Source organism: Rhineura floridana, chromosome 7 (assembly GCF_030035675.1).
Source record: "Rhineura floridana isolate rRhiFlo1 chromosome 7, rRhiFlo1.hap2, whole genome shotgun sequence".
NCBI lineage: Eukaryota > Metazoa > Chordata > Lepidosauria > Squamata > Rhineuridae > Rhineura > Rhineura floridana.
This window is the reverse complement of record NC_084486.1, coordinates 147,391,255-147,417,174: the sequence shown is the minus strand read 5'-3', so window position 1 is coordinate 147,417,174 and position 25,920 is coordinate 147,391,255. Positions and strand designations below refer to the sequence as shown.

General features: G+C 47.0%; 1 protein-coding gene and 1 non-coding gene across 3 annotated transcripts in view; both read right to left on the bottom strand.

Annotated features, from left to right (window-relative positions):
• ECEL1 (endothelin converting enzyme like 1) overlaps nt 1-25,920 on the bottom strand; it is a 64,947-nt gene that overhangs the window by 13,822 nt on the left and 25,205 nt on the right. Inside the window, exons 2-12 of one of the 2 annotated variants that reach the window (XM_061634526.1) lie at nt 21,858-21,926; nt 20,597-20,707; nt 18,111-18,203; nt 16,833-16,957; nt 15,098-15,320; nt 10,926-11,024; nt 8,131-8,205; nt 6,750-6,853; nt 3,398-3,456; nt 1,620-1,671; nt 674-741 (exon numbers count right to left, since the gene is read on the bottom strand). In XM_061634526.1, coding sequence (XP_061490510.1) covers nt 674-741; nt 1,620-1,671; nt 3,398-3,456; nt 6,750-6,853; nt 8,131-8,205; nt 10,926-11,024; nt 15,098-15,320; nt 16,833-16,957; nt 18,111-18,203; nt 20,597-20,707; nt 21,858-21,926 — 1,078 coding nt within the window. The remainder of the gene's footprint in view (nt 1-673; nt 742-1,619; nt 1,672-3,397; nt 3,457-6,749; nt 6,854-8,130; nt 8,206-10,925; nt 11,025-15,097; nt 15,321-16,832; nt 16,958-18,110; nt 18,204-20,596; nt 20,708-21,857; nt 21,927-25,920) is intronic. The other variant, XM_061634527.1, reaches the window with a different exon arrangement.
• Nucleotides 21,575-21,693, bottom strand: LOC133389904 (5S ribosomal RNA). The gene has a single exon (XR_009764212.1). It is a non-coding gene; the product is annotated as a 5S ribosomal RNA (ribosomal RNA).

Below are 25,920 nucleotides of genomic sequence, written 5' to 3'. Positions count from 1 at the left end.
TGAGTGAGATTGGACGGCCACTGATATAGGCATTTGTGGTCTCTCTGCTCTTCAATCCAGGCTAAGGCCAGCCCTACCATGAGTCCGAGTGAGGAAACAGCCTCCGGCAGCAGGTTTGAGGTGGTGGTAGGAGCAGAGCTTGGAAAAGTTACTTTTTTGAACTACAACTCCCATCAGCCCTAGGCAACATGGCCACTGGATTAGGCTGATGGGAGCTGTAGTTCAAAAAAGTAACTTTTCCAAGCTCTGGTAGGAGTCAGGCGGCAGTGAGAGGTTCGAAAATTAAGCTGTGTGTATTAACCAGCTGCCCTCAGGTGTTGGGGGAAGATGCTGGCCCATGTTTATTTATTATTTATTTAAAAGCATTCACAAACCGCTTAATATTTTTAAAATCTCTAAACGGAAACAGGCTGCCTTCAAGTCGATCCCAACTTATGGCGACCCTACAAATCTCTAAGCAACCCATAACCAGTACTGAAGCAAGGTTCACCTACCAGTCTAGTTGGCTTCAGTAAACTGAAGGAGGAAACTAGAGGAGGGGAGGGAACAACCATCTTGTCCTTTGCTTCAGGCCGGAAAATGGCTTAGGCCAGCCCTGACCCCCGCCCCTGTGGCCAAAGTGGATGGGGGTTAAATAATGGTTGGGGGGAAGGAAGGCGGAGGAGAAACTCACCCCAGTCATCGTAGCCGTGTGTCAGCTCATGACCAATAATGGTGCCGATCCCACCGTAATTCAGGGACCTATAGGTGGGAGATAAGCAACAAGGGTTGGCTGTGGGGAGGCAGTGGAGGACTGGGGGAAAATGGGTGCCGAGTGCTCCCCCTGCAAACAGCAAGTTGGTGGTGGCAGTGACAGTTGTGGGTCTAAGAGGAGGACTGCATACTCCCCACCCAATTTTAACTGCAGAAAGGAGGAGGAGGGTGGGAGGGTGTGTTCCATTTTGGAGAACAGTGGCTTCTGCACACTTCAAGCAGCACCACCACAACTGAGGTGGGGTTGAGGGAAAGAGAAGTTTAGGCTGGAGACTGGGGGGGGGGAGTGGACATCAGGAGCACCTTCCACATCTGCCAATTTTCTTTGAAATAAATGTGGTCACTTTAAGCACACTTTTCAAAAAGCACATTTATCGTAACAGTTAATTTGGCCCCAGGGATGTGTGATAAAAATAAATGGTGTGGGGAGTGGAGGGCCTGCTCCCCAGCTCATAGAATGATAGCGCAGTAGAGCTGGATGGGGCCTAGAAGGCCATCGAGCCCAACCTCCTGCTCAATGCAGGAATCCAGCTTAAAGCACCGCTGTCAAGGGAAGTGCTTGCTTGATGGGTCATCACCAGGTCAAAATCCCACAGTATTTGGCTGAGAGAACTGAAGGGCTGGACCTTCCACTATTCTTCAAGCATGGCTGCCCACAAGTTGTTGGACTACAGTCCCCTTCATCCCTGACCATTGGCTAAGCTGGCTGAGGATGATGGGAGCTGGAGACCAGCAACATCTGAGGAAGCAAGTTTGAATCCTCATCATCCACAACATCATCATCAACATTGTGATCCTCAACATACACACACACACAGCCCCAGTTTCCTTTCCTGTGCTCCTGGTGTTACGAAGAAAGCACTTACTGTGGGAACTCTGGGTCATAGAGGGTGGGCTGAAGGATCCCAGCCGGGAACACTGTGAGGGAATGAGACAAGGGTTACCAGAAAACAGTAAGGCCGCAGACACACCAGCTGCTTCAAAAGCAGCTAGACCGTTTTAGTTGGCTTTGGTTCAAAATGCGTTTGCTCATGGCTGGACACATCTCCCTTCCCCACTGCTGATCTCAGACCTTTTAGGAGCGCCCACAGCAAAGTGTTGGGGTCATCACTGCCTCTGGCCAGCCTGCAGCAAAGCCTTTTCACTGGACACACCAATGGAGCGGTGACGAGTTGATCCACTAGCAGTTTTGATTTCTGCGTGAAACTAATTTCTTCAAGAAAAGCACTGGAGCCTAATTTCCCCAGGTTCTGGAGTAAACAGAGTTTGCCTAGCATTGTCAGTCTGACTTGAGAAAATGGAGGCGGAGACACACTGAAACCGGCACAACTGCAAGTGTGTCTCTGTCCTCAAATTCTCAGCAAATGTGGAGTCAGCCTGGAGGATAGTTCATAAATAAGGGATGCTGCAAAGCTGGGCTGATAACCTTTTAAGGGAGTTAATGTATTTTGGAACAAGGCAGGGCTTTTTTGTGATAGTATTCACTGGTATAGAGTACCAGAGTACCATCACCTCTTGTTTTGCTGCTCATGGCAGCCATTTTGTGCTGGCACCCATGGAACTATTATCAATATATGAGTACTGGCACCTCAGTTTTTACGGGGGAAAAAATAGCAAGAGGATACACATCATCACTGATTTGTGATCAGATTCATTCTTTTACTGCCTGACTCCAATCTCAGCTTCTTCTCTTTTTTTTAAAGGAGAAAGTTTCAAGTTCTCATGGTTGCGGAGATGCGTTTTAAAACGGTGATGTGGGCTTTTTTGTTCCAAGTTCTGGGAATGTGATTCTAGAGAGGGCCTGAGAAGAATTTCTCATGCCCAGAGGTTGCAATTCTATTGGGTGGTATTTAACTATAGCCCAACTCGGAGTTGACCCATTGAAGTTGCTAGACATGACTAACTTAGGTTCACTCATTTCAATGGGTCTAGTCTGAGTAGGACAGTGGAATACCACCCATTGTTCTGAGGACCACTTCACACATTATATATATATATTAGGGAGTGGGGTGGGAGAAGGAGAAAGCCTAAGGTTTTTGGATGCCTAAAAAGGACAATTAAAATTAAAGTGTGAATGGGGGGGGGACAAATAAAGGATTCTGTAGAATGGAGATAGCCACAGAAGGGAACAGCTTCCCTCTAAAAGTTGTTGGACTGTACTAGGGGTAGGGGAACCTGCGGCTCCCTAGATGTTGCTGGACTACAACTCCCAGCATCCCTGACCAGTGGCCTTGTTGGCTGAGGCTGATGGGATTTAGAGTTCAACAATATCTGGATGGACAGTTACCCCACCCTTGGACTGCCCTTTCCATTAGTCCCAGCCAGAATCTCCAACAATCAGGGAAGATGGGAATTGTAGTCCAATAGTGCCTGGAGGGAGCCATGTTGACTACCCCTGCTGTAGAAGCTATGAGATTCTGTAATAGAAGGGATCGTCCGCAGTGCACAACCGGATTGCAAGGAGAGGAAATGAACTCCACCACAGTGCTGTAGTTTTCCTTTCCCCTGAGATATCCAACCAAGCTCTAAAAAATGTGCAAGTGATATTTTATTCTATATATTTTTTTAAAAAAATTAAATTTATATCCCACACTTCCTCCCAAAGGAGCCCAGGGTGGCAAAGTTATACCACACTTGTCCGTACCCATTTGGTTCTTGTTGGGAAGGTAGTAAGCATTCAGTGCCTGTGGGGGCAACAGCCACCTGCAACGAGACAATACATCTTGAGCAACAGAGATCACAGCACAGGACGAAGCCCCTGGACGTGCCTAACTCAGTCCCTGTTAGCTGCTGCAGACAATGCCCCGCCCCCAATGGTGACAACAAGAATCACACAGGGATGAGATGGGGTCACCTATGTCCTCCAGAGGGCAGGGAGCACACTATGTTGCATTTCTATTGAGACAGGGGAGTCAGCAAAAAAGGAAATATTTGTACTTGTGCTGCTGGGGTAGGGGTATGGGACCTGTGACCCACCAGATGTTGTTGGATTCAATTCCCATCAGCCCCAGCCAGCATGGTCAACAATGGGAGTTGTAGTCCAGCACCATCTAGAAGGCTACAGGGTCCCTTTCCTTGTGCTAACAGGTCAGGAAGGAGGTGCTCCATGGGTTCCTGTAGCAGCTGTTGGAAACTGCTACAGTACTTCAGAGGCTTCTGGCCACATGATAATTCATGAACTAATTCTCACAACCTCCTCTAGGATGCACACCTTGACATGGTGAGGGGGTTTGAGAGTATCGAAGACGCTGAGAGCAGTGCAGTCAGGAGTCTAGACCAAGAGGCTTGACTCCTAGCAGGGGCACCCAAGGTGGAATGGTCAAAGCTGAGATACCAGACTAAGATGTTTCCAACTCAGAGGAAGGCAATGGTAAACCACCTCTGAATACCTCTTACCATGAAAACCCAATGAACAGAGTATCCAAAATGCAACATGAGATAGTGCTGGAAGATGAGACCCCCAGGTCAGAAGGCACTCACTGAGCTACTGGGGAAGAACAAAGGACAAGGACAAGTAGCGCTGTGATTAATGACACCACTGGGTCAAAGCCAAAAGGAAACCCAGAGGCTGATGCGCACAGATGTGAAAAGAGACTCCAAAGTTGTATGATGTACACAATAGGAACATGGAATGTGAGAAGCATGAACCAGGGAAAGTTAGAAATTGTCAAGAAAGAAATGGAATGCATCCACATTACGATACTCGGTGTGAGTGAATTAAAATGGACAGGAATGGGACATTTTCAAGGATGGCAGATTCATTCATGATGAAGAACCAGAAATTTTAGAATGTGAGGTGAAAGCTGCTCTTAAAATACTGGGAAGAAACAAATCACCAGAAATAGATGGCATACCAATAGAGCTGCTACAAGCTACTGAGACTGAATCTGTCCTAATTTTGACAAAAATCTGTCAAGAAATATGGAAAACTAAACAATGGGCCACAGACTGGAAGCGTTCCATATACATCCCAATTCCAAAGAAAGGGGATCCCAGGGAATGCAGTAATTATCGAACTATTGCCTTAATATCCCATGCAAGTAAAGTAATGCTCAAGATTCTACAACAAAGGCTCTTACCATATATGGAGCAAGAAATGCCAGATGTCCAAGCTGGATTTAGAAAGGGAAGGGGCACCAGAGATCATATCGCAAACTTACGTTGGATAATGGAACGGACCAAGGAATTTCAGAAGAAAATCACCCTGTGCTTTATAGATTACAGCAAAGCCTTTGACTATGTAGATCATGAAAAACTATGGAATGCTTTAAAAGAAATGGGGGTGCCACAGCATCTGATTGTCCTGATGCGCAACCTATACTCTGCACAAGAGGCTACTGTAAGGACGGAATATGGAGAAACTGACTGGTTCCCCATTGGAAAGGGTGTGAGACAGGGGTGTATTTTATCACCCTATTTGTTTAATCTATACGCAGAACATATCATATGGAAAGCAGGATTGGACCAAGATGAAGGAGGTGTGAAAATTGAGGGAGAAATATCAATAATTTAAGATATGCAGACGATACCATACTACTAGCAGAAACCAGTAATGATTTGAAACAAATGCTGATGAAAGTTAAAGAGGAAAGCACAAAAGCAGGACTACAGCTGAACGTCAAGAAGACTAAAGTAATGACAACAGAAGATTTATGTAACTTTAAAGTTGACAAGGACATTGAACTTGTCAAGGATTATCAATACCTCGACACAGTCATTAACCAAAATGGAGACAATAGTCAAGAAATCAGAAGAAGGTTAGGACTGGGGAGGGGAGCTATGAGGAACTAGAAGAGGTCCTCAAATGCCAAGATGTATCACTGAATACTAAAGTCAGGATCATTCAGACCATGGTATTCCTGATCTCTATGTATGGATGTGAAAGTTGGACAGTGAAAAAAGCGGGTAAGAGAAAAATCAACTCATTTGAAATGTGGTGTTGGAGGAGAGCCTTGCAGATACCATGGATTGCGAAAAAGACAAATAATTGGGTGTTAGAAGAAATTAAACCAGAACTATCATTAGAAGCTAAAATGATGAAACTGAGGATATCATACTTTAGACACATAATGAGAAGACATGATTCACTAGTAAAGACAATAATGCTTGGAAAAACAGAAGGGAATAGAAAAAGAGGAAGGCCAAACAAGGGATGGGTTGATTCCATAAAGGAAGCCACAGACCTGAACGTACAAGATGCTCTTGGAGGTCACTGATTCATAGGGTCACCATAAATCATAATCGACTTGAAGGGACATAACAACAACAATTCTCACAAAATCACCTCCTTTGTTCTCAGAGCAGTTAGGTCCAAGTCATCAATCTTGAATAAACTCACACTCACCAGATTTTAGCTTCGCTCAGAACATCTGCCCCTCATGAAGAGCTTTGGCTGGTTCAAAAATATTTTTCGACAGCGGTTTTGATTCAAAGTAGGTAATGTCCCTATGTATTCCTTGTGTTTGTTGTTGCTGTCAGCCACTAGAGGCTGCCAAAGGCCAGTTAAATAAACAGAAAGAGAAAAGGAAGATGGAAGAGATAGGTTGAGGGGGGCTCAGGACACTTCCAGACTGTCCCTGTTTTTGGGTGGGATTCAATCACATACCGGCAAATTCAGGCTGCACAATTAAAGTGGATTTGGCACTGTTTCACAACAAAGCCATTTCCAAAACACAAGAAAAAACAACTTTTTGCGATAAGGAACCTGATGGGAAAATGTACCGGAAAGTGTGAGACAACATTTGCTTGATGTAACTTCATCTAACCTCCCTGCAAATAGATCAGGACAAATGCTCAATAAACAGGTTGTCTGGAAGCACCCTTTGTCTCAGACCTCTGCAGTGGCTTCCTTGAGAATTTAGGCACAATATTTCTACTCCCTCCCCTTGGGATATCTAGGGATACAGGCTTGAAGTGGAGATGGATAATAGCTACACACCAACTGTGTGCATGCAGGCTTGAGCTGTGTGTGTCCAAACGCAAGAAGGGATACCTACGCTGACTTGTCCACTTCCTGACGGATTTTTTTCACCGACAACTTAATGCTGAATTTGATGCTGTTGAGGATGTTCTTGAAATAGGTTTTTTCATGGACTTCGAACTGTGGAAAGATACGAGTGAAATTAGACTCAAGGATTTCGGGAAGGGCCGCAGTTAACCTTTGTACACCTGCTTTGCGTGCACAAAGGGTCCAAGTTCAATCTCCGGAGTCTTCAGTAAGGCTGGGAAAGACCCCCCCACACCTGAAACCCTGGAGAGGTGCTACCTGTCAGTGCAGGCAGAACTGACCTGGTGGCCACTTACACATTGCCAAAAAAGAGAGATGCAAATGGTGGACGAATTGCAATAATTTGAATATAAATGCATCTCACTGTAGAAGGGATGCTTGTGACCAGGTGACCTGTGTTCGCTTGCCACCACCCTGGTGCTTAACTGTTGATGGGCAATCTCAATGATTCTCTCCTTGTTTCTTTTGAGAGTCCTTTGGCTAGTGTCCAACATAGCCCATCAACCATCCCGTCAGTGCAAGGATTTATACTTGTGCAATGGGGCTTTCTTCCCCTCTCCTCCCCAGTGTGCCCCATGCACTCCCCAAACCTACTCTGGAGGTTGGGGGAATCCCCAGAACAGATTTAGGGGTCTTGTGGGGGAGGAAGACCTGTTGTGCAAGCGTAAATCCTTTTACTGGTTACTTAGCCCTAAATTGGATACAAGCGACAGCCTTTCAGGCAGAGGACTCCCTCAAAGAGAGGACCGTTCTCCTGACAATCCTTCAAACAGAGGAATGCTCCCTGCAAAGGACGATAAATGGCCACCTTACCAGAACTTTGTGAGCCAATGTTCTAACACAGCATAGAGTAGCTTCCTATCTTTCTGTTTTTATTGATTCCGTATGTTTGTAGACTACTCTTCAATGTATAATTACCAGGGTGGGTTCACAAGATGAAAATTACAGACCCATTACAAAATACAGTAAAAAATAAAAACCATTACAAAATACAATTAAAAAAACAGCAATCAGCAAAGCAGCAGGATGAAATAGCAAGGAGCTCTTAAACTCCTCTAACATTAAAAGCCTGGAAAAAGGCCTTTGCCTGCCGCTGAAAATACATCAATGCAGGTTCTCCCCTGAGGACAAAAATTCCACAAACGGGGTGCCACAACCAGGAAAGCTCTTTTCCTGGTTGCCACCTGCTTTTATTTAAGGGTAATTGATTAATCAGATCAATCAGTTCAATGCAGGCTCTTAATCAACTAAACTCAACTGAAAAATCTTTTGCTAATTAATTTGTTGGGCTTCCACTCTTTGCCTTTTCATATTCCTGGGGAGGTCTCCTCCCCCCGGAAGTGTGGCCAGCTGGTTCCTGGGGTGCTTGCCTCATATTCCTTGTCAATCGCTTCCGGGTTGAGCAGGAAATCTGGGTAGCCAATCATCACCATCATATGCTGCAGCTGCAAGAGAAGCAGAACTCAGATACCTGGGAGACAAGACATCTTTAGTGGCCAACCCAAAACAGCCTCAGGGGCCATACGTGATCTTGGGGTACCCACCACTGCACTCATGCCAGCCTCTGATGCATCCACACATTCGAAGGGCAAATCAGAGGTTAAGCTAGCTGAAGGAGAGTCAAAGGGCCATGGCAATGATCACATCCAGGGCCGGCACCAGGCATGCCAGGGCCGTTGGGCACCAGCCTGCCCCAGGACACGTTCGCATGCATGCACGCTCCACCTACTTACCTTTCCCTTAGTGAATACTGCCCACGCTGTGCACGCATGCCTGCCATCAACCAAGATAGTGGCCGAGGCTTCCCTAAGGGGCTGATGCCTCCGCCGCCATCTTAGTTGATGGCATGCATGTGTGCTATGAGTGTGCATCCCTGCCATCAACCAAGATGGCAGCAGGGGCATTAGCCCCTTAGGGAAACCTCAGCTGCCATCTTGGTTGATGGCAGGTTTGCGCCTGCAGCACCACCAGCATTTACATCAAGGGAGAGGTAGGTGGGGCATGCAGACAGGTGCCGCAGGCCTGCATGGCAGTGGGGGGGGGGGCTGAGGGCTCCCTCTTACGATCCATGGCAGGGTTGGGAGCTGACTCTGCTGCAGATTGTGGAAAGGAGTGCTATCCACCCACCCTAAGGAAGGGCTCTTCAGGGGCCCCTTGGGACCCAGGGGCCCTCAGTGAGGGCCTGACCTGGCCTCCCTCTGGTGCCGGCCCTGGTCACATCCACATCATACATTTACAGGGCATTTAACACACATTTAAAGCACGTGATTTCCCCCCAATGAATTCTGGGAACTGTTATTTGTTAAGGGTGCTGGGAACTGTAGTTCTGTACTGGGTAAACTACAGTTCCAAGGGTTTTTTGGAGGGTGAGGGGGGAAGACATGTGCTTTAAATGTATGGTGTGGATGTGACCGATATCGCCTCTCTTTCACCCTGGGGGTGGGGTCAGAGCCATGAAAACAATAACACTGGGCTGCCCTAGAATGGCCGTTGCTCAGTCGTAGAGTCCCAGGTTCAATTCTTGGCATTTCCAGGTAGTGCTGGGAGATACTCATGCCTAAAAAAGTAGAGAGCTGCTGCCAGTGGACAACAGTGAGCTAGGTGAGCCAATGGGTCTGACCCAGTAGAAGGCAGTTTCATAAATTCCTAACCTTTGTGGCCGACCACACCCAGTGCAATCCCAAAGCCATACCAGGTTACCTGCAGGCAATGGCAACTGGTGGCTCCAGGTCAGGGGAGGGAGTGGAATCCACTCTCGGTTTTTGTCCAACCTTTCAAGGCACTGTCCACAGTGCTTCAGCACTAAAACCCGGAGCAGATTCCTCTGCCCCACTGACCTGGAGCCCCCAGCCACTGCTGTCTGAAGTGGCCCTTATTCACCGGCCAGATCACTGTGATCATCTGGAAAAGGCCTGCTGGCTGTCCCATTCTCATCTCATATTTGTGTAGTTCCTATGCAAAGCAAGGCTCAGTGGCGCTTATCGGTCTGTAACTATGCGTCTCTTCTCTTGGGAAGCATGTCTCTGGCTCGTATTTCTAGCGTTGTCTCTAGTAATTGAAATCAAAGGCACCAACAATTTTGGTGATTCGTCAGACAATTATGAAAAGGTTTTTGTTTCACTAAGAGTTAGAGAATTAATTTGATTCAATGTTGGTCATTTGTTATGCATTCTACAATGTTGTAATTTTCTGACATTTGAATGACTTCACTGTACACTGGCATGATATTTTTTTAATGAGTTGGCGATTTATTCTTATAAATGACAAATAAAGAAATAAAGAAATAAAATACATGGCACCCCCACCCCTGGGGTTTAGGTAAAGTTGCCAGTTTTGCTGTATGCCCAGAATTACAAATACAGGAAGGGTTGTAAAGAACGAAACATGTTGCCTGCAAGGCTGGCGTAACGTTTAATATTGACCCATCACACTGGTTGATCCTGAGTCTTTCCCAAGGAACTGGCGCCCCCTGTTGGTGGTATCCTGATTCCATGGTTGGGACCTGCATGATCAGCCTTACCCCAGGATGTTCAGTCATTTAACCACTACCCAGTCATGTGGAGGAAAGTACCCCTAAAAGCCATCTGTCGGGAATGCTTTGATTTGGATTCCTGCATTGAGCAGGGGGTTGGACTTGATGGCCTTACAGACCCCTTCCAACTCTACTATTCTATGATTCTATGTAACATTTAAAAGGCTCCAACTCTCTCCACTGACAGATGAAAAAGCCAGCCTTTCATCGCCTGTTTCCCTTCTCCCTCCCTGGTGTGTAGTTTTCTATAGAGGGAATTTTCTTCCAGAGAGGTGCATCCATTCATATGACTCAAGAGCCCCCAGCACCCCACCTTGTCTCTGTAGTATGAAGTGGTAGAGCATCTGCTTTGCATGCAGAAGGTCCCAGGCATCATCTCCATGTAGGGCTGGGAAGGGCCCCCTTCCTGAAACCCTGGAAAGGTGCTGCCAGTCAGTGCAGACAACATTGAGCTAGATGGAGCAATGGTCTGACTCAGTATAAAGCACTTTGCTATATTCCTAGGTTATGCCTACAAAATGCAGCAGCCAATATGCATGGCACCATCTTGACCTGTAGGGCACAACCCTAAGTAGGCAGTTCCTTGGCCTGGGTAGCTTCTCCCCCCATTCCTCCTCCCTGCCAGCTCCCTACCTTGGCTCTAGCTGCTCTCCGTGTCTCTTCATCCATCCAGTCAAGTTCTTCCAGCCGCCGGTCCAGAATGTACTTGATGTCTTCCACTAACTGCTGCACCTGCTCGGAAAAGGTCATCCAAGCTTGTGTGCACGAACATGGGAGACCCACCCAATTCTCCAAGCAACCCAGAGGAAAGGTGGTGGAGAGAAAGGGAGGGGAAGGGCGGCAGCTCAGTGGTGGAGCATTTGTTCTGCAGGCACAAGGTCCCAAATTCAATCCCTGGCAGCATCTCTAGGTAGGCCTGGGAGAGTTCCCTGTCTGAAGCCTTGGAGAGCGGTTACCAGTCAGTGTAGACAAGACTAGCTGCACCGATGATCTGACTCACTAACCCACCAGCCCAGGGCTGGCCCAAGATATTTTGCTCCCGGAGGCAAGGGGCAAGATGGTGCCAGGCTTTTCCCACCCGCACCCCCAACTCTATGTACAGAAGGCGACTGGGCATAGGTGGTTGAATCTTGCTTCGGTACTGGTGGGGGGATTGCATTCTCCCCCACACCTGAGGGCAGCTGGCTAGTTTAGAACTGGGATAGCCAAAGTGGTGCCCTCCAGCTGTTGTTGGGACTACAACCACCATCATCCTTGAAACATTGGTTCCTTCCTCCCAACAGGAGACAATAAAAGAGTTTATGTAGAGTGACTTCCATCTGACGGTGTATCCTAAGTACTTTTTTTTTTTAATCTCCCTGTCTTGAGAACCTGCAGTTTCTTCCCTCTTCGCAGCCAGAATAATTGAACATGTATGTGCAAAGCGCAAGTGCATGTGTCCACACACCACACACACACACACACGCTGGGCAACAGGAACTCCCTGAGTAGTGGACCAATTACATTAGCCGTGGTGGAAAGCGGAAGCTATTAATCAGTTGTGTGTTTTGTTCCTGGCAGGTGACCAATTTATCTGAGAGAACTTTCCCCAACGTGGGGAGTGAGATCTACTGGATGGGCCCAGAGTCATGACATGATCTAGGGCTGCTTCCAGACAGGGCTTAATACTGCAAATGGGCCCCTGAGATAATTGCAAGTGGGTTGTTGGCTGCCCCTCTGTTCCTGGGCCAGGTTCAAGTGTTGGCATACAAAGCCCTGAACATCCTGGATCCAGGGTACCTCAAGGACAGAGCTTGCAAAAGTTACTTTTTTTGAACTACAACTCCCATCAGCCCAATCCAGTGGCCATGCTGGCTGGGGCTGATGGGAATTGTAGTTTAAAAAAGTAACTTTTTCCAAGCTCTGCTTAAGGACCTTGAACTAATCTATCCCAGCCTGATCACTGAGAGCATCCGGAGGACCACTTTTAGTTGTCTCCCGTGTTACAGAGGCCTGACTGGCCTCAAGCAGAAGTTGGGGATTAAATGTCGCTGGTCCCCTGCTATGGAATACTCTTCAGGCCGAGACTTGGCAGGCATCCTCGCTTTTGACTTCCAGGACTTTTTGGTTCGGACAGGCCTATGCAGCTGTTTAAAATGTTTTTGAGTAGCCAGTCATTTTAATGATTGTTTTGTATTGCCTTTAAATGTTTTTTTATGCTGTTGTGCACCACCCTGATGTTTTGCGAGAGGGCCGTATATAAATACTTTTCTATATCACCCAGGCATTTTAGCATGTGTTTTAATTGGCTTTTAAATATGTGTTTTTAAATTTGTATATTTGTTTTTATGTTTTAATTGTTGTAAACCGCCCAGAGAGCTTCAGCTATGGGGCGGCATACAAATGTAATAAATAAATAAATAAATAATAAAAATATCAGTAAACAACATAACAGCCTGGGTGTTGGATCAGGCCAAGGGCCCATCCAGTCCGACATCCGGTTTTCACAGTGGCCGACTAGATGCCTATAAGACACCCACCTGGTTGTTGTTTTTAACTTGTCAGATTTCCCCTGGAAAGGATACGTCCAGGTTTAATTGCTGGGCAGGGGGCAGAATATGGGCTAGTATTTTGATGATAGTGATGTCATGTGGAGACTTTTAAAAACTTGTATGCATGAGAAGCACCCATGCCATGATAAACCCCTGTCTGGAAGCACCCTCTCTCTTGCATTATAAGAAAGTCACAAACAGCACAACCTATTCGAGTGTGCTGTCAGTGTTATTTTGCCTTTGCTGTTGGACATGGTTTAATCCCTGGTTGCCCAGCACTGAGAAGGAGGTCCTATTTATTTTATCTATTTATTTAAAATATTTCCATCCCGCCCTTCTACCCTATAACAGGGCACTCAGGGAGGCTTACAAAAATAAAATCAAACACGTACATAATAAACTTGTAAACAGTAAAATCACAAAAGCATTAAAATAAATTTAAAATATATAAAATACTATATATATAGTATTTTATGTATTTTAATTGTATTTTATATATTTATATATATGTATTTTAATTGTATTTTATATATTTTAAATTTATTTTAATGTTTTTTGTGATTTTACTGTTTACAATTTTATTATAAAAGTTATTATTATTATTTATTACACACACACACACACACACACACACACATATATACTAAAGGGACTACAAAGGTAAAATTTAATGCAGAAGGCATAAAATCAGGAATAAAGGTATTAGCATCTGTTGGTGACAACAAAGGCCTCCCCAAGCAAAGATGCAAAACTTGCTGGATCTGTTTCTTCTACAACAACCCTGACCTGACCGGGGGTTCCCGTGATCATCAAATCCTTTGGTTCAACCGATATCAAAGCTTACGTACCCCATGGCTGGATTTCTAGCCTTACTACCCTCATTTACAAGAAAGGCAATTAAAAAACAGGCCAGTAACTACAGACCACTCAGTTTAATAGATAGTATAGTGTCTGAAGTGTATGCCAAGTTTCTTCTTTATTGATTAGAGGCCTGGGCCAAGGGAAACACTGTTTTTCCAGGAGAACAAACAGGACTTTGATCATGGTCTTTATTGACCTGAAGGCTGCTGCCTTTGATTCTCTAGGCAAAGATGGATTTTGGGCCAAGTTGTCAAGTCCTAATTTAGATCTCAAATGCTTACATCTTGTCAATGCTCTTTATACTTCTGCTGATGTTGGAGTTAGCCAGCCAAACTACTGAAATAATTCTGTGTGGTGTGTTTGCAGGTGTGAGTTTGAAACAGGGTTTGATTGTGTGGTGGTGGGGGTTGACCCCAGTTTCTTTTGTATTTCAATATGTTCATTTATTTCTATTGATTTCTAAGTTCTAGGCTGGCCCGTCCAAAGCAACTTACAACAATGTAAAAAAAAACTACAATGGAAAAAAATAAATAAGAACCAACATTACAAAAGGGCCAGGAAAATAAAACCTGTTCTGTTCCTCCATCATTTTGGAGCTGCAGGACAAGAGATTCTTTTCCCTAAGAAATGATTGGCACTTCTTTATGCAGATGATAGGTCCTTTTCACGCAGTATGGGAAAAGAGTGCTGAATGTGTGGTGGATGCAGTGGGATCTCATCATCCAACTACGACAAGATCATTTGCCTTTTGTGAACAGGACAACCTCCAGGACCAGAAAGAGGGCATCTTTGCCCATACAGTCTGCATGGGTACAGGTCACCCTTCCCTCACCTAGTACGCTCCACAGGCAACATGGCCAATGATGATGGGCGCTGGAGTCTAACTACATCAGGAAGGCCACAGATTCTCCAGCCCTGGTCTGGAAGATGGTATGCCTCTTTTACTCCCATATCACTATGTGAGTGTCTACAAGAGGGGTGGGAAGCCTCAGAACCCCTGGGTACAATGTGGCCCTCCAGGTCTCTCTGTCTGGCCCTTGGAATTCTCCTCAGGCCACCCCCCCTCTCCTTAGGCCACGCCCAAGCCTCACTGGTTCTGCTTTGCATCCCAAATGTTTTTGCCTGGCTGGTCTTGCGTCCTCGAACTCTGACGATGCGCCTTGCTTCTTTGGATGGAAGACAGAGAGGGGTGTGCAAGTGGATGCAGAAACGAGTGCACTGTATAAAGGTAACATTTGCACCCACTGCTCTGCCCAGTTTATCCCCTGGCCCTGTCCACCACTGGCATGTGGCCCTCAGAAGGTTGCCCAGAAGGCTATGTGGCCCTTGGGCTGACAATGATTCCCCAAATACCTCTCCCACCCAATCAAATCCCTGCTTCCCCGCCCTCCTCCACCTTGTGCTGGCTCCTACCTTGGCCTTGCTGGTGGAGGAGAAGTATTCCTCCACAAAGAGTGCTCCCAGTGCCATACCAAAGTGCTTATTGGCCTGGCTCAAGCACACTTTGCCCAGCTCCAGCTGCTTCTCGGCGCCCTCCATCTCCTTGGCGAGCTCGTGGATGGCATCCCGGAAAGGGGTCGAGAGGTGCTCACTCAGGACCACTGCGATGCGCCACAGCATGTAGTTATGGAGGATCCTAGAGCAGAATGAGTGCAAGGAGGGGATTCAGACGCCACATATCCTGCTATGGTGTGTGTAGGGGATGGGAAACCTATATAGAGCCCATGTTCCTCTCTCTTTCTCTCTCTGAGGCCCATATTTTATATTCAGCAGAATCCAGTGGTACAGCGTTTTTTCTGGTTTGCCTCACCTTAGGCTGCGGCAGTTGACCCCGTTGCAATGCTCTCCACCAACAAGGCTACCTTGTGTGTAGAAAACTAATGCATCAGGGAAATGGGTCCATGGCAGCTTTCTCTCCAATTTCCTGCATTTTTAGAACAGCAGGGAGCATTCAGACATGTAAGGCCCCACCATGACAGCCTGAAGTGGTACCATGCAGGGGCAAAAAGCCTGATTGGTTTGTTTTGTTTTACTAAATGTCTAATCTGGGCCTAAGCAGGTGCAGCAAAAAGATGGAAGAAGGTGCTGATGCAAAGGAATCAGGACAGCTTGGTAACAGCCACCATCATGCACCTCCTCTCAAATATTAGACAGGTGTCATTTCTGTTATCTTTTCAGCTCCTACTGAAGTCCTTCCTCTTTCAACAAGCCTTTTAAGTAGAGACCTTATCCCAGTCTGCGTCGGTGCTAGAATTGCTTTTTAAGATGTTTTTAAAGCTTTTTGAAAAAGATGTTTTTAAAGATGTTTGCTTTAATATATTTTAAAGTCTGTTTTTAAGATGTTTTAGAGTGTTTTTAGTGTTTTTGTTTGCCACCCTCTGCTCCTGCTGGGAGGAAGGGGAGGATATAAATTTAATAAACAAACAAACAAGTAATGCAGCGAAACATCCAGATAAAACCCGCATGATACATGGCCATCAGGAACCCCTCCTGGCCTCGGAGCATAGATGGCATCCTGTATCAGGGCTGGCGCCAGAAGGCGCCCAGGTCAGGCCCTGGCTGAGGGCCCCAGAAGGGCCCTTCCTTAGGGTGGGTGGGTAGCGCTCCCATTCCGCGATCCACAGCAGCATTGGCTCCCGACTTTGCCAGATTGCAGAGAGGGAGTTCCCAGGCACCCCCCTACAATGCGTAACACTCATGCATGACATCAACCAAGACGGCAGCAGAGACATTAGCCCCTTAGGGAAGCCTCAGCCACCATCCTGGTTGATGGTAGGCATGCACGCACAGCATAGCCAGCATTTACCGCAATGGGAGAGGTAGGTGCAGGCGGGCGCCATGGGCCTGGGGCAGGCTGGTGTCCGAGGGCCCAGTTATGCTTGGTGCCAGCCCTGTCCTGTATGCCCAATGAGATCTGCTACATAAAGCCTGCAGCAACAAAGTCTGTCTTCCAGGGTTCTACAGAACCAGGCTGGAGGGGCCCATGGGAGAGCTGGAGCAATTCAGTTTTACGTGGGCACTGAATCGTAGCAAGGAAACTTTCCAACTGGTTAGGCTCTGCCTTATAGTTTAGCCTTGCAACCATCAGCCCTGCAAGATGGGTTAGGCCGAGAGATAGGGACTGGCTTCTCTTCATTCATATCTTTACCTGATAGGTGTGGTGCGGATGAGCTCAGAAACCTGCTGCATGTAATCGGTGGCCAGCAGCACCACTTCCTCATCCTCGGAAAAATTGTCGTGGAATATACTGTCAAGCAGCCGCTTCCATTTGAACTGGGGCGGGGGGGGGCAGTGGAATTAAAAATAACAGCATTATTAATATTGCTAGCAGAGTCTCCCAGAGTGTACCCTATTTCTGCCCTTATGACTGTTGTTGCGTCAGGTTGTTCATGAGCGTGCGGGCTTTTTGGACTTTCATTCCTTGCATGGCAGGGTTGGGGACCCTGGTGCCCTCCAGATATTGCTGGACTACAGCTCCCATCATCCTTGATTCCATTGGGCATGCTGCCCAGAGCTGATGGGAGCTCCATCACGTGGCGGGCCATGAATTCCCCATCCCTGCTGTAAGAGACAGACAACAAGAGGCTATAGCCGGATTCAGCCATTTGGGAGTTGATATGGATTGTTGCAGAGCTGGGACCCTGAGCTTCTCCCTACTGGAAGGAAGGGTGGGATATAAATCTAATAAATTATTATTATTATTATTATTATTATATTTATATCCCACCCTTCCTCCCTGCAGGAGCCCATTATATTAATAGTAGTAGTAGTAGTAGTAGTAGTAGTAGTAGAAGAAGAAGAAGAAGAAGAAGAAGAAGAAGAAGAAGAGTTGGAAGGGGCCTATAATGCCATTGAATCCAGGCCCCTGCCCAATGCAGGAATCCAAATTAAAGCATCCCCAACAGGTGGCTGTCCAGCTGCCTCTTGAATGCCTCCAGTGTTGGAGAGCCCACCACCTCCCTAGATCATTGGCTCCATTGCCATACCACTCTAATTGTTAGGAATTTTTTTCTGATGTTCAGCTGAAATCTGGCTTCCTGTAAATTGACCCATTATTCATGTCCTGCACTCTGGGATGATTGAGAAGAGATCCTGGCCCTCCTCTGTGTGGCAACCTTTCAAGGACTTGAAGCGTGCTATCGTATCTCTCCTTCGTCTTCCCTTCTCAAGGCTGAACATGGCTAAGAGGCAGGGCTATGGCACTCTATATAAAAGGTTGCATCAAGGTGGATTGCATGCACTAGCTAAAGTAGAAAGGGCCTAATTGTATCCGCCATGGGCCAGACCACCCTAACTCACAATCTACCAAGGGGAAAGCATGAGTCATGCATGGTGGGCCACTGGGGATTTGAAACAACTCCTGTTTCTGACAACTGCTCTCTCTCTTTGAAAAGGTGAAAATGGGTTCATACAACCACAGACTTACATTAGGTGTGATGCGCTGCAGCTCTCCCAAAGTCACCTTGTTGTACATGGAGTTGATGTCCCTACGCAGGTCGTCATACTCAGAGACTGTGATCTGAGAAATGGGAGGAAAAAGACAGGACGGTTCTTTGCCCTGGCTGTGACAAAGGCTGTAGCTGACACAATAGCAGGAAACCATGCCAGTCCCATCGCCACAGGCCAATATCCCAAGGGCAAGATAGGGCAAGTGAGGGTTGGGCACATTTGGGCAAGTGAGGGTTGGGCACATTTGGGCAAGTGAGGGTTGGGCACTGTGCACATTTGACTTTTGAAATTTGATCGTATGAGTAAGAATTTGTGTCTGTAACGCTGCTTAGAATACTTGACTACCTATCCACTCACACTGAAAATTATTAGAAAATACCTCTTCCTCTTCAGCTCAAAGTAGATAGCTGGTGCTCAAGAATAGAGAAATCCGATTTTCAAAACTGTTCAATGACTTGCTGCTAAAATACAAGGTTTTAAAAAAATATTAGGAAAATGGAAAGCTGCCTTGTACAGAGTCAGATCTTTGGTCCACCTAGCTCAGTCTGCACTGACTGGCAGCAGCTCTCCAGGGTTTCAGAAAGGATCCTCTCCCAGTCCTAGCTGGAGATGCCAGGCATTGAAACTGGGATCTTCTGCGTGCAAGGCAGATCCTCTACCACTGAGCCTGAAGTTCAATTAAACAAAAGAAACTGCAGTTGTTTGTTTTAATAGTGTTAAATCTGAGCATACTGTCTGTCTGCTGCTCATTCACCCTGGGTTCAAATCGCCACTCAGCCATGAAGCTCACTGGGTGACCTTAGGCCATTCGCCATCTCTCAGCCTTATCTACCTTGCAGGGTTGTTCCAAGGATAAAAGTGGGAGTAGGAAGAACCACATACACTACCTTGAGCTGCTTAGAGCAGCCTTTCCCAGCCTTTGTGTCCCCAGATGTTGCTGGACTACAACTCCCATCAGCCCCGGCCAGCATGGCCAATGGTCAGGAATTATGGGAACTGCAGTCCAGCAGCATCTGGAAACCGAAAGGCTGCCTTAAAGGAAAAGCAGGGTATAAATGTAATGAATAAATTGAAAAAATGACCCCCTCCCAAGAATCCTGGGAATTGCAGCTAGGCGGAAATGATATGTTAGAGATCTCAGACTTCTGGGAGATAGGGTTCCCAGGGTTTTCTGATTACAGGGAATGACAGTTAACTTGCAAGGTGTGTATGCCCACTTGGTTTACCAAACACTGATTTGTAATGCCCCACCCCTTAGCAAACCCTTCCCCAAAAACACCCTCAGAATTGCCAACTCAAATTATATATGCAGATACCAAGATCTTCAGTGTTTCATTGGTCCATAGCAAATCTGAAAACCGGTGAGATGCAAACTTAGAACCTGACTGAGAGTATCTCCCCAACCTGCCCTCGACATTCGTCTCATTTCCGCCCAGCGTGTGCACAGAGGACATTGTTTGGGGCAGGCGAGCAGGAACAAGAGCTGGGCAGGTGTGTGCACACCTCTCCTGGGAAAATTGGCTCCATGGCCGGATGCGCTCTACGCCTGTGGCTCAAGACTAGGGACAGACAAATTGGTCCATTTCACATTTCCGCATCAGTTTGTGTGGTTTGCTTCTAAAGTCCTCACAAAAAAATGTCAGCATTTAAGGCTACATTTCTCCTAATATACATATGTTTGCAAGCAATTTTCTCTAAAATAAATACATTTTTGTATGTTATTTTCACTAATCTATGCACTTTTTATGCACACTTTCTGCTAATATATGCATTTTTGTATGTGTTATTTGGTTGCATTGCAAAATTCAGAGGAAAGCTGTGTTTCAGTTTGCCTGTTATTACAGGAAGTGCAAATTGGGTGAAAAATGGAAATGGACTGCCTTCAAGTCGATCCTGACTTATGGCGACCCTAGGAACAGGATTTTCATGGTAAGCGGTATCCAGAGGGGGTTTGCCATTGCCTCCCTCTGAGGCTAGTCCTCCCCAGCTGGCCAGGGCCTGCTCAGCTTGCCACAGCTGCACAAGCCAGCCCCTTCCATGTCTGCAACTGCCAGCTGGGGGGCAACTGGGCTCCTTGGGGCTATGCAGCTTGCCCACGGCTGCACAGGTGGCAGGGCACGTCACCCCTGAGCCACTCACTGTGGGGTGATCTTTAGCTGGCCCTTGACGCCCAGGAGACATGAGCGGGGATTTGAACTCACAGCCTCTGGACTCCCAGCCAGCCTCTCCTCCCCACTGTGCCATAGGCGCGCATTAAAATCTGAACCAACTGAATTTCTCCACCACCCCTCCTCTGGACTTATGGGTTGCTTCCAAAGTTCATTGCTGAGGCCTGGTGTGACTTGGGCCTCCTCCTCTTCCAGGAAGACCGGCAGCAGCCCTTCTCCCTCTTTCCCCCCCCCTTGGCTGGGGCCGGCTCTTGCATTAGGTTCAAGAAGGACGAGGGCAGTGCCGCACACTCACGTTGGCCAACCTTTGTTCCAGATGCAGGATCTCACTGGCTTTCTGCTCCACTTGCTCAGCCCCCAGCAGGCTCAACAGGCGCTCCATGAATACCCGATAGGCAGCCAAGATCTGGGGAGGGACAAAGCAATTAATTGGGCTGGCGATGCGCCAATTGCTGGGCCGGATGAGTAGCGTGGAGGTCCTCTCCGAGGGCAGGTTACCACCCACTTGTGGGAAGGCTGTAAAGGTCACTTCACCACATCAATGGAGGACACTGATTATGCTCTCTGCGCATGGCCTGGGATTGTGAGGGTGATAGGAAGGTTTCAAGACAACCTTTCCTGATCCTGCCATTTTCAGGCAGGGCCAGCATCAGCGCCCAGGAACGTTGTGCACCTACTGAGGTCCCAGCAGGGCCTACTAGTGCTATCACCTGTCTCAGCTCCAGTGGCTCTGATTCCTGCTGTGGCTCTCTCACCCACCCACCTGCTCCCCTGGCTGTGGGATTGTCCGGGGTTTGCTGCTAAATCTGGAAGCCATCTTTCATTTAAAACATTTCCCACAATGCACCAGAGTGCCCAACATGGCATCGCTCCAGGGCACTGTGGGGAATTTAAATGGCCAGCAGCTTCCCAGACCCACCCAACGAGTGCTGGCAGATAAGCCCACCGTCATGAAGCCCTCCTACTGGGACCCCAGTTAGGGGAACCTTGCAGGGGAGCACCCTGAAACTTAGATCCAACCTTTTTTCAAGGAACAACCTCTCCTAAAATGTACACGGGAATGGACTTTACCAGTGGAGACTTGTGGCTTCGATGTCAGTGGGGCAGTGAATCCTCTCTGGGTTTTAGTGTGAACTTTAAAAGAACTTTTGTTGTTGTTATATGCCTTCCAGTTGATTATGACTTATAGTGACCCTGTGAATCTTTTTGGATATATTCATAGGGGTTTCATGGTAAGAGGCATTCAGAGGTGGTTTACCATTGCCTTCCTCTAAGCCTATGGCACCCGGTATTCCCAGGCGGTCTCCCATCCAAGTACTAACCAGGCCTGACCCTGCTTAGCTTCCGAGATCAGACAAGATTGGGCGTGTTCAGGGTAGTATGGCCGTAGGCTTAAAGGAACTTTAAAGGACCTAAAAGCACCTTGGACAGCTCCGTGAAAGTCTGGACTAAAACCCAGAGCGGATTTACCGCTTCACTGATGTCAGAGCCACGAGCCTCCACTGGACATTACACATCAACATATATTGACCTGTATGTTTACACTTTTCACTCACCTTTTCACTTTCCTCATCCTGTCCCAGGTAGAGGGTCCTCTCGGATAACGTCAAGCCATCTTGATCAATCTGCCAAAGTAGAAAGAAAAGACTTCAGGTATTTAGCCTGAACAGGAGGAAAGGCTCCTTCCTCTCCATCCACATCTGTGCAGAACTTACAGGGTTGCTTCAGCACCTTGGACAGCTCGTTGAAAGTTCAGACTAAAACCTGGAGCAGATTCCAGTGCCCCACTGACATGGAGCCCCCAACTGCCACTGGTACAAAGGCAACATTTACATTCATTGTAATGTAATGGTACTCTGATGGGCATATGGCCCCTGGCAGGTTGCCCAGAAAGGAATGCACCCCTTGGGCTGGAAAAGTTCCCCAGCTCTGCTTTAAAGTGTCCCCTTCCATTGCCGGCTGCATGCTCAGGGGACAGGGATGGATGACAGGACCCAGGAAGAAACAAGCCAAGGGACTCAGTGCGGCACAGCGGATAATGCTGGACTAGGACTCCCCAAATCCCCAACTCAGCCATGAAGTTCACTGACTGACCTTGGGCTGGCCAAGCTCTCTCGGGCTAGCCTACCTTTCATGGTTGCTGTAAGGATGAAACGGAGAGGGGGGAGACACGTACACCACCAAACACCCATCTATTCCAGCATCTTTTTCTCACAGTGGCCAACCAAATGCCCTCTACGGGAAGCCTGAAAGCAGGACCTGTGTGCAACAACAGCACGCTCCCTAGCTGTGATTCCCAGCATCCTGCCTCTGTCAGTGGAGGGAGAGCCTCGGGGTGAGGCCAAGGCAGTGGCATCTCGCTGACGGGAGATGGATGGCATGCTCTCAGGCTGCATACACAATGTGCATTTAAATCCAGGGAGCTATAGGCTGTTAAGGGTTCTGGGAATTGTAGCTCCGTAAGGAGTAAACTACAGTTCCCAGGATTTCTGGCCAGGAGGGGAGGGGGAGTCATGCACTTTAAATGTATGGCATGTATGCAGCCGCAGGTCTCACCCCACCCTGGATCCAATTCTTCCTCTGGCCAATTTTGTCATATCTGGGTGCCTTTCCCGCTCATCTCTGTGCCCCTTGCCCTTCCTTTCTCTCCAAGATCTTTTCATTTCCTGCGCTCATGCCTCTTGCTTCTTCTCCACTGATTATGGGGGCAACCATGCCGCTGGCTGCGTCTCTCTCTGTTGAGAGATGTGCGCCATTTGGACTAGGAGGAAGGCAGGGATGGCTGGCGCTGGTGGGCACACATGCTTTGTTTCCTACAAGGAGAGGGGCTGGAGGTCTAAGCCCCTCCTCCAGCCTGCACCCAAATCCCAGATTTAAATGGATAATCATCCCTATCAGTGCCCCACTTTATCTTCTGGAAGGCTCTGATCATGGCAGTGAGAAATGAGGCTTAATGATCTCATGATGACAAGGTTCTAATAATTTGGTGGGAAAATGGATCCTTGGACTGCGCTGCTTTTTTTTTGGATTTGTGCAGAGCTAGGTAGCATCTAGTCAGTGTAAAAGGGAAGGCATTCTGCACATGCCCAGCAGTTACTGTTTCTTTGTGTGTGTGTGTGTGTGTTTCGTTTTAAATGCCCAGACCAGCTAGTTTTCAATGGAGTAGCAGGCTCTCCTCAATACACAGGGAAAGGCATACATGATTGCAGGCTACCAGATTATTATTTTTTACTCTGCACATGTGCTGTAAAAAATCAGATCCACTGGTTTTGTACAGGAGGAGGTTGCATCTGTTTTTATTTATTTATTTGGCAAGATTTATATACCACTTAAAAACAAATTTCTACATGGTCTACTCAATGCACAAGGGAGAGCATTCTGTGCAATTATTATTATTATTATTATTATTATTATTATTATTATTATTATTATTATTATTATTATTATTATTATTATTATCTTTATTTATACCCCGCCCTTTTTCCAAACTGGAACTCAAGGCGGCTTCCAGATAAAAATAAGTACATATCATTAAGAACCTATAAAAATATAAAACATGTAAACATATAAAATCAGCATTAAAACAGGATTAAACTATTAAGATGTTAAAACCAATTAGACATACACTTAAAATACTGCAACCCAGTTTAAGAGCATACAAGTAAAACAATAACATACAGGACCCTCTTCAATCACTACCCTTAAAGCCTTCAGTTCCAAAGGCCTGCCGGAAGAAAAAAGTCTTTAGCTGTCAGCGGAAGGACTGCACAGAGGAGGCCATTCTTGCCTCCCTAGGAAGGGAGTTCCAGAGCCTAGGGGCAGCCGGCCATAACTTGTGTGCCCACCAGTCGCACTTGTGAAGGTGTTGGGATCGTGAGAAGGGTCTCTCCTGAAGATCTCAGGGCCTGGGCAGGTTCATATAGGGAGATATGGTCTGACAGATAGCCTGGACCTAAGCTGTATATTCAGAGGCTACAAGTTGTTTTACTCTGTGTTTTTTAAAAACAATATCCAGGACTGAAATTATATTCCCCTTGCACAACTGAGACTGCTTCCATACGTGAGTTTATTGTGGACTCACTGCTGCTCATGCATGCGTTGTGGGGTTTTTTGTAGAATCCACACAACATTGTCCTCATCAAAATGCAGTTGCATATCCCTCTCTCCTGCCAATTTAATCCAGATGCACCATTTCCACAGTTTTTTGGGGGGGCTAACCATCAGATTTTTCAGCTGACGTAAATCCAGATTAAATAGGGAAATAATATGAAATGAAATGTTGATGAGGATGATGTATTGTAGGCAGTGTGCAAAACGTCCACAATAAACACCTGTCTGGAAGCACCCTTATTCTCTTCAGAGGATCCCCTGTATCAGACAGTCTTTACTTCTATTAAGGAACTTGAAAGGTAGGGGTGTGTATGTGTGTACACATGTGCATGCAAGTGAACTGGTTGGGATTTCAAATATTCCTTGCTAGGTGAAAAATCCCACAGAGCCCCCTCTCTCCCCCTCCAAATGCAGCTCTCCCTTCCCTCACGACTGGATGCTATTCAAACAAAAGCCTCCCCTGTCAAGAAACAATCAGCTAATGGTGGTGGGGGCTGCTTCCAGGGAAGAATCAATCACAAGACCAGTCAGATGCACTGAAATAATTGATTTATTCAGATTACTTTGTTGGCCTCACTTGCTTTCATCTTTGAGTACTGGGAATGATGCTCTGGAGACATAGAAGGGTCCCAGATGCCTCGAGGATGGGGTGGCCCCAGGATAAGCGTAAGAAGGGCTGTGGCTCTTCTGTGGTATTGAGATGGTACCACACATGGATAGAAAAATCATTAGCACAATCAGAATTTAGCATCCTGATAATTTCAACCTTTGTTTATATCAAAATGAAGTTTCTAGTCCTTATGGGTGAGCTTGAAAACACGTGCTCAGTGCCTGGCAGAGCTGACTCTGGCCCTGGAGATTTTCTACCTGAAGCAGAGCTCAGAGGGTGCCCCAAGCCCCAGTATGGCGAAGTCTTCCTTGACCAGTTAGACATCAATTCCTGCCTTCACCTATTCTCTTCTCCTCCTTGCGCCGCTCACCATGTTGCATGACTGGGCAAGCCCTGGTCTCATTAGAGAGGGTGAAATGGCCTTCTGAGGTGGTAGATTGTGGGACACCAGTAAACAACAACTGGTCAATTATTTGGTTTAAGATTATTTTGTTACCACCATCTTTGGGGGCGATATGCCTCTTGGATTTTCTGCCTGAAGCACCAGAATGTCTTGTAGCAGACTCCAGTGCCTGGTGAAACTCTGGAAGCCAAGAGTTCCTCTTCTGTGGTGGCGTCTCCTGGACGGGTAGAGGAGGCTGCAGCTCAGCGGCAGCCCACATGCTTTGCATGCAGAAGGTCCCAGGTTCAGTCTCCAGCATCTCCAGGTGAAGCTGCGGCCAGATAGATTAAATAATACAAAGCTAAATGGACCAGGCACCATGTCAGCACCGGCATGGTGGGGCAAATCCCAGGGTCTCTGGAGGGCCCACTGGGGCTCATGCTGGTCACCATAATTCCCTTTTCATTTAAAAAAATGTTCGCTAGGGATGTGGTACTCAGCCTGGTGCTATGAAAAG